The 9,109-nt window shown below is 28.7% G+C and overlaps 1 protein-coding gene across 1 annotated transcript; it reads left to right on the forward strand.

Annotated features, from left to right (window-relative positions):
* Nucleotides 1-1,221: 1,221 nt before the first annotated feature.
* LOC129988497 (uncharacterized) lies at nt 1,222-6,240 on the forward strand. The gene is made up of 2 exons (XM_056096744.1): nt 1,222-2,545; nt 5,457-6,240. Exons 1-2 carry the CDS (start codon nt 1,689-1,691, stop codon nt 5,851-5,853), a joined length of 1,254 nt encoding a protein of 417 aa, XP_055952719.1. The 5' UTR covers nt 1,222-1,688; the 3' UTR covers nt 5,854-6,240.
* The last annotated feature ends 2,869 nt before the right edge of the window (nt 6,241-9,109 follow it).

Below are 9,109 nucleotides of genomic sequence, written 5' to 3' on the forward strand. Positions count from 1 at the left end.
ATGTATATGTATATGTAGTCTGAAGAAACTTGTAATGCCCTAGAATAATTATTAATGCAAATAAAAATAAGACAGCAGTATCCGAAACTAAAAGTCTATTGGATTCAATACAAGAACTGACCTTTATTTTATGTTTAATCGTATGATTTGCAATATTGTTCAAGATTAGCACTATCAATTAACTATTTCAAGTAAAAAACTTGTTCCCGACTTGGTTTTTAATTTAGTCAATAAAATTAATTTTAATGGCATGAACTCATCTTAATACTAATGTAGATTTTTTAACTGATATATATATATATATATATATATATATATTCTTTATTCTGCAATGCAATCGTTTGTAAAAATAATCATTTAATTTGAGTTCGTACGGACCCGAAGTGACCGCCACATGACGAGAAAAGCTGTTAGCGGATGCATAATCTATGTAAAAAACACATCTATCACTTAAGGTGGGTTCACACGAGGCTTTTTATTGCGCGCAATCGTTGTCTCTCTACTGTTGTCCCTCTATTGTCCCCGTGTGAACAGTTGAGACAACGTTGATGGGACAATGGCTAATAGTTGTCCCGACGGGACAACCATTTGCCATTGTCCCGTTGCAGTCACGTGATTTTCCTGAAGTAGGCGTGACCTTCTATTGCGCGCAATAATAAGCCTCGTCTGAACCCACCTTTACAGTGAAAAATGTATTTCACTGCGGGGAGCAAGTCAGATTGGTGAGGTGATTGGTTGCTGAGTTCGTACGGTAACCCTATTTCAAAGCGACCGCGACATGGGGATGCACTTGGCGAGAAAAACTGTCGGCAGATGCATATTCCAACACCTCCTACGTTATTGCATAAGCTGGATAAAAAATGCATCCGTCTCTTCTCTGATTACTTTAGGTGAAGAATTGGCTTGTTCCACTGACAGATATTCGAATCACTAATACTAAATTATTATGGCTTTTGATTATGGATTTTATGCATTTACAAAATATAAATATGAACACAATAATAACACATTTTTAATGAATCATAAGCATTCATATTTCTGTCATGTTTACAAATAATCGAAAGTACTTTCAAAATATTTCCAAAAGAAACTACAGTCATATTATGGTTAATAGAAAATAACGGAATGTTTCCAGATTGTTTTTGATTTTAAATTAATCATGTACATTCACATTTCCGGTATGCTTCTAAATAATCTAAAATACATTCAAAATATTTTTCCATTTAAACAACAATCATATTTAAAATTAATCGAAAAATAGGTTCAAAGCAATCTTTTAGTTGTCAAAAAATAACGGCAATTCTGAAGATTTTACCCTCGCAACCATTTCCCTCGGAGCAGCCTCCAGACGCTTCTGTTCCACTGTGAGAGGGAGTCCGATTGGTGAATTCGCTGTTTGTCGTCTCAGAGCCGAATTGAGTTTGTAAACAGTTTATTGCATTCGTTCGGCGAGCGTCTATGTTTGTGTGCCGTTTTTTAACTATTAAATCGTGGAAAAGTTGAATTTAAATACAGTATATTCATTTCCTTACGATTTGCAGACTTTCTTTGCATTAATGGGATGCTTTTTAAGACTTAAATGGTGACATTTTGTCGCATATATAAATTAATCAAACTAGAGACTGTTTTCGAATCGCTTTCCTCGTAAAGAAAAATAGTTCCTTACTCAATTTTTCTTTCCGGTTATTATGGAGTTGGACTACGAAGCTTTTATCGAAGGCAGATTGCAGGTCGATGGGAGAATGCAGTTCAATGGCAGAACGAGACTTACCAAGTTAGAGGACGCTAAAAATATTGCAAAATATAGCTTCCATTGTCACAGATCTGTAACATATCTAGATCTCAGTCTCCAAGAATATTCCGTGTATAAAAAAAGATTTCCAAATGAAAGAAAATTTTATCATAAATACGTTTGCACTGATCAAGGTTTACAGAAATGTTTACAACCATTGAGAGAGTATGAGAAAACAATTTTACTTCAAAATTTTCATCTGGATATAAGTAAAGAACGGGAACCTGCCTCTGGAAATGTTGAATATAGTACTGTAAACCAAAATCGAATCTACGATTGTGAAACTGTATATGAAGTAATTCCAGAAAAATACATTTATGAGTATTATCTTACTAGATATATTGAAAAGGCCTTAGAGAAAAATACTGAGAAATTGTCAATCATCAAACTATGTTTAAAATTCTTGAAGAACAAAGATTTTCAAACTTTTTTTATTAAACCTGGCAATAAGCGTCGCTTTATCCCACTTATAATTAAATACTGTTCAGATTTTGAGCTATTAGTAAATGTTTTAAAAATGATTAGTTTTGATATTTGGATAATTTATGACAGTGAACCAGATCAATTGGAATTTTTTCTGTATCGTGTGCATGCCTTAAAGGAAGGGAGAAAAGCATTGGAAAAGGATATGATCTATATGGGTTATGCAAATTCTATGAAAAAGAGTGTCGAAATACTTCTGAAATATCAAAACTGTCCGAAATTTTCTCGTAGATCCTATCAATATGCCTTAAGAAACTTGATATCAAAAAGGTAAGTGAATTCATGTTCTTCATTAACTGGTGGAAAACAAATCTTAACTAGTTATAAAATTTTTCTACTTTCTTGTATACATAGTATAGAGACAATACAGTAATCATCAAAAAATTTGAGCTCAAGATTTTGAAGAATCTTCATGTTTAGACAGACCTATCCGAGTTCGAAAAACACATTTTTAGAAAATGCCCATCTGTCTGTGACAAAAATAACTCAAAAATGTTTTGAGATAGACAGTTGAAAATTGGTATACAGTCTGTACACCAAGTTTGCAGATTTCTATCAAATTTTGTGTAAAATATTTCAAGAGCAAGAATTTTTTATATTTTTCAGCTGTTCGAAAATAAATTAACACTACAATTATAAAATGAAGAGAGCTATTTGAATGAAATTCGGTTCACAGAATTAACATCTATAGTGTAGCCAGCTGTCAAATGTTGAGCCAAAACCAACTATGATTTGATTATCTGTCGGTCTTTACTTTCAGAAACATGAGAATGCAATAATTCAATGTCTTAAATATATTATATTAGGTATGGGATTTTGTGACTATAAGTGTGCCAGGGATTAATTACCAAAAAACGTAGCTACTTAAATATATAAAATTTGGTGCGGAATTTTGTAACAAATTATGGTTTTATTTGGTTGTGAAAAATGTTTCTAAAACACAAATTCGATTTTTGCATATCATTAACACATGCCAGGGATTAATAACTTGTCAACGACGACACAAGAGAAATGCTGAAGTAAAAGTAAAAATGCTGAATTCAGGCTAAAAGTTAATATTTTGTAACTTTGTACACCTGTGCCATGCAAGGTGTTGTCTGGTGTAACAAGTTTATTAGAGAGAATACAGGAAAGTTCTGTAGAGACCACTGCCACTGGTTGAATTCATGTTTTAAGAAGACGGTATTAAATTAAAATATTGCGTAATAACAAATACTGCCAAACAAATTGTTTGAAATTTTACAAAAAGTAAAAATAAATCAGCAGTGCTGTATACAACTGCTGTGACAAGATATGGGAAATAATTTCCTTTCATTATTGAAAGATTTTGTTTTTCATCTGCAAAGTTTACATGCGGAATCAGAACATATAGTTTCATTATAGAGAAAGATAATGTGCAGTTAGAAGGTGGATGATCTAGGCAGCTGCTTAGCAGGAACAGTACTTTATAGTCATCATGTGTTAGAATGATTCATGTACATAATAAATATATGGCTATCAAAATAACACAGCTTTTATTCATATTGAGATTTGATTGATAGATAACTTGTTAAGATATCATGAACACTGTTATGCATAAAAGATTTAATTGGAATGAAAAAAAAAATCAATATTCATGATTATTAGTTAATCACCTAAGATAACAATCTCTACTAATAATAAAGATGAATTTGTGCGTATGTGTTGGCTTACAGCTAAAGCTGTTAGACTTATAGCTACGAAATTTAGCTCATATATATCTTGAAGGTTAAAAATGTGCACATTCGGAACGATTTAAAAACTAATTAAAATAAATCAATTTTTCTATGATAGCTTTTGAAAATACTACAACATAAAGATAAAATTCACATTGTTTTAAAATTTATAAAATGTATTTTCAATGATATTAATTTAATAATCATGTAAATTATTCCTTTTAGTTTATTTACTGTCTAATTTCTAACAATACTTTTAGCTTGAATTTTTGCCTTAAAATTCAAGCTATTTCATTGTTTCATCAAATAATTAATGGATGGATTTTCTTCGATTATTGAAAACTAAAAAAAAAAAAGAGTATTTAAAACTGAGTAAAAGAAAAACACAGACAAATAAAATTTAATATTATAAAATATAAAAGAAACCTTATATTTGTATTTTTGATAATTCTATGATGTAACGAGACTGGTGTCTGTTGGAAGAACACCAAATGCAATGAATAGGACCCATGAAAGAATTAAAATAATGTGGCAATAATGCCTGACATTTTAAGGGAATCATGGAGATAAAGTTATACTAACTAAACTATATGTAACCATTTAACTGAAATTATATGTAACAGTTTCTTGGGCAAATCAACTATTTATCAAACTCTATTAGTGTCTAATAAAAATAATAGGCCTCAACAATAGTTTTATTTTTAATAACTTTATACAACAATTAACATCATTTTGACATACACACAAAAGAAAGATTAAGTCATCCTTGCAACTCAAATGTTTGAATCAGAATGAAGTTCATATATTCAATAAGTTATCTTCTCTAGAAAAAAATACTTAAAAAAATAAGACCAAATAAAGTCAATTAAAAAAGAATACAATAAGTCTATTTAAGTTAAATCATTTTACTTAATTTCACTTGTTTTCATGTTTTTAAAGATGGAATTTCAATAGCTATTTTTTATTCACTTCTTGATATGATATATTTGAAATTTTATATTATTTTAGAAATTAAATAGAGTTAATTGATTGATTGGGTTGTATTTTAATTCAATGCAAATAGTAAAAATGGATAGAAAATTTTAAAAAAACTTATTGAAAATTTACAATAATGAATTAGCAAGACTAAAATATAAAAATTAAATGAAATAAGAAGTTACATTTTCAACACAATAATTGCTTTTTGACAGTTGTTTTTATTAAATTTGTTTGTATGTATATGTTATAGAAGTGCAGTTAGAAAATGGGCAAATAATGAGTATTTTCATAAAATATATTATTTGTGTATATATATATATATATAATATATATATATAATATATATATATATATATATATATATAATATATATATATATATATATAATATATATATATATATATATATATATATATATATATATATATATATATATATATATATATATATATATAAGAAACACTTCTCTATTTTTTTTAATTCATGTTTTGTTTATTTATTTTTAACAGACGCAGATTTGACTCTGCAGAATTGATGCATTTGGTGAAACCAACAGAGAACAAATTTCAAGGAATACTAACTTTTCTTGCTTTTAAGGAAAAATCGGATGCTGCTTTTCAACACCTGCGACTTCTGTGGAGATCATTACCTATGTGTTTCATTACTTTAAATGAATTCAAATATATGTTTGGACCCATGTTAGATCCAGAAGAGATAATAGAAATTTATAATTTCTATACAGATATTATAGAACAGCATGCTCCCAGCTGTCAACCTCGAATGTTGAAACATTATTGCCGATTAAAGATCAGAAATCTTTTGTATGAACAGGAGCGTTTGCACGATGGTATTGATGAGCTTGGGTTGCCTTTGGATTTACAACTGTATTTGAAACTTAAAAAATAGTTACTTTCATGATTTCAAAACTATATACGGACATATTACTTTAATTAGAGATAGGAGGTACCTCTAGATTCTGTACGGTCACATTGTTACAACCTGTACTGGTGTTAGAATTTTCATATGTTTGTATGTTAAGTAAATTTACTGTATCTTTAAAAGTCTTCTCAGATGTGCAACAATAAGTACTGAAGAATTTTCGAATGAAAAAGAGTTCATTTATGATATGATACAGTGAGATACTATCAATTATATTTCATTGTCAATTTAAGTGATTATTATTACCTTTTGAATGAAATAAGAATTAGGTGATTGCTTTATAAGTTTGTTTATTTTTTTCTCCTACAGAATCTCCATTTTTATATAAAGTCTGTCTATTTGTCATAAGGTTGAAATTACACTTTTTTTTCTTTTTTTCTTTTTTTTTTTTTTTTTTGATATTCATCTATTAAACATAGTTTACAGATATCTTGTTGAAAAAAAGAAGTCTGAAAAAAAAGTTTCAATTTTGAATAATGTATTATTTTATTTTACATTAAAAATTTTCCTATGTTTGTACCACCTTGTGTTTATTTATAAATGTTTCTGCATACTTTACTTATGCTGTTTACTATCTAACCCATAATGATGAAAAGGAAACAAAATGAAATTTTATAATTGTTGCTTTCCTACTCCCCCCCATAACAATATCAAAAATCTTTATACATATTTTCTGACATTTTACTACAGGCCAATTTCTTTTGACTGTTTACTACATGCAGTGTTATCGTAAAAGAAAAAGGGAGTCAAAGGAAAAATTTTTATTCCTATTTTATATTACTAGACTATAATTTTTATAAATCTTTACTATAATTTTTTTAAATGTTTATCTTATTGGGAAAACATATAATGTAAAAGTAGGCTTAATTCTTTCAAAACTTATTTATCAATAATAATAAAATAAATTTACATAATTACCTTTTCATAAAAGACAGAATTTTAAAAATTACTGTTTCTAGTTTCGTCCAATTATCCTTCTCATCCCTAAGAAAGAAAATATTCATTTTATTGTAGAGAATTATTTTTTAATCAAGCCAGATACTCCAGAGTTTATTGCATTATACTTTTTTTATGTGTTCTTTTTTCTTCACATATATTAACTTTTCATATGTTTATTTGGGTGTTTGGACTACTCTGGACGCATTGATTATAGCAAACAATCAGAAATTAAATAAGAAATTGCAAAAAAAAAAAAAAAAAGCTACCAGTTTGCAAAAAATGTATTTCTATTTGAATAAAATTCTGATGCTCAAACAGAAAGAAAATACCCAACACAATTCTAATTAAGATTAAGAAGAGGCTCTTACATTTAGTTGTAGAAAAAATTTCATAGGATAATTTAAAAAAATATATACGAATAACAAGTCAGATTATTTATTATTGTTTGGACTAAGCATGAAATTAAGTAATTTTACATATCATAACTTAATTGTAATTTAAGCTATATAACAACAAATAGCAAATTAATTGACACATATGCATACCATCAGAATTATTCATTTATACATAATAAATACTTATCATAACAAATGTGATTCAAAAGTATGAATGATCAAACGTTCTTGATAACAGACACAAGATAAAACCAGGATTCATAAGATGTAAAATATCTTAAAATGTTAAATTTTTGACAATATATATACATGTAAGCACTATTTTATGTGAAGCAGGATGCAGTTTTGAAGAAAGTGAAAAGACTTTCGATTTCATTTTGGAAAAGCAGGCATATGTACAAGCGATGATCACACAGAGAGGAATGACCAAAAAGCTCTTGGACATTTTATCCCTGCTCTTATATAACCAGAGAAATTGATAGGGAAAATATTTCTTCATAGTACTAATATATAATGAGATTTCGAAAGGGATTTCCGCTACACTTGCGGAAAACAGGGGAAACACATGGAGGTTTTAAAAAAGAATTTGTCTTGTCAGCGGTATTTGTCTCTTCACGCGGAGTGTTGGAAAGTTAGGCTTTTAGCCGATTCAGCAATTTTACAAAGCTACTCTTGAATTAATTAAGTAGACAAAGTGGAATTGGATCACGAAATAAGAGAATATTTTAGAATGAAGTTATTATGGACTGAATTAAGATAAAACCTTGGAAATTAATTAACTTGAAATTAAAGTTTAAAATATCATTACAATTTTTCCCCCACCGCCAGACATGGAAGTATGTTGGGGCCCTCGACACGCAGCCATACCTTACAGTGGTGGTCAAGTAAGAAACTAAAATTTAAAGGCGTATTAAAAGCGATACCCCAGCTTCCCTTACCTTTACATTAATATAAAATCATTTTGAACAAAATTATGTAAAACATAAAAAAGATAAAGTGATACCTGTGAAAATATTAAATAAACTTAAATATTCAACAACACCAAAAATAAAAATATTAAAATATGCAATATACAAATGATTTTCTGCAGAAACTTCTTATATTGTCTCTCAATCTGTAAGATTGTCTCTATTTGGTGAGGAATGTCTCTAAAGAATACTTGCACACAGTGTCCTTTAAATAGTAGAAGGCTCACCAAAATTATTAAATTGAATGTAAAATAATGGAATAACAAATTGAACTTATATAATAGTAATTTATCAACATAGTTCGGATTTTTGTATGTAACACTTGAATCTGAAAATAATAATATGAGATCCAAAATACTCTTATTATAGCATAAATATTCAAAACAAATGGCATAAAAATGTGTATTTGTGAAAGAAAAACTTTAACCCACTAGTTAGCCAATTAGTGGTGACTAGTTCAACCTTGTCCACCAACTTCTAGTAGTGGGTGAAACTTAATGGCCCAAAATTAGGACATCAAGAAGGGGGACGTAATTCTTATTCTCTCTCTACTCTCATCCAGGAATATTTATTTCGAAAGTGGAGAACAACATATCCAGGATAAAAATAGAAAGAGGCAGAAATTAATTGTGAGGTGGACCCTATACTCGCATCTCAATAAGACTGAGGTATTTGAATTTATTTTGTGATGGCGTCTATCACATCATAGTCATGAAGAAAAGAAAAACTAACTCTTACGAGTGGAGACAACGGGTCAACCTAATTTGGGGATTATGTGGAAGAAACATGGGAAATGAAAGGATTTTTTTTAAAATTTAAATTATTATTCATGACTTAATTTTAATTTTTCTGGAGGATAATATGTTCTTAATTTTGATACATGGACAATATCAATGGCTTTGTTTGTTAATGCATTTGATT

This window comes from Argiope bruennichi, chromosome 10 (assembly GCF_947563725.1).
Source record: "Argiope bruennichi chromosome 10, qqArgBrue1.1, whole genome shotgun sequence".
Lineage (NCBI taxonomy): Eukaryota > Metazoa > Arthropoda > Arachnida > Araneae > Araneidae > Argiope > Argiope bruennichi.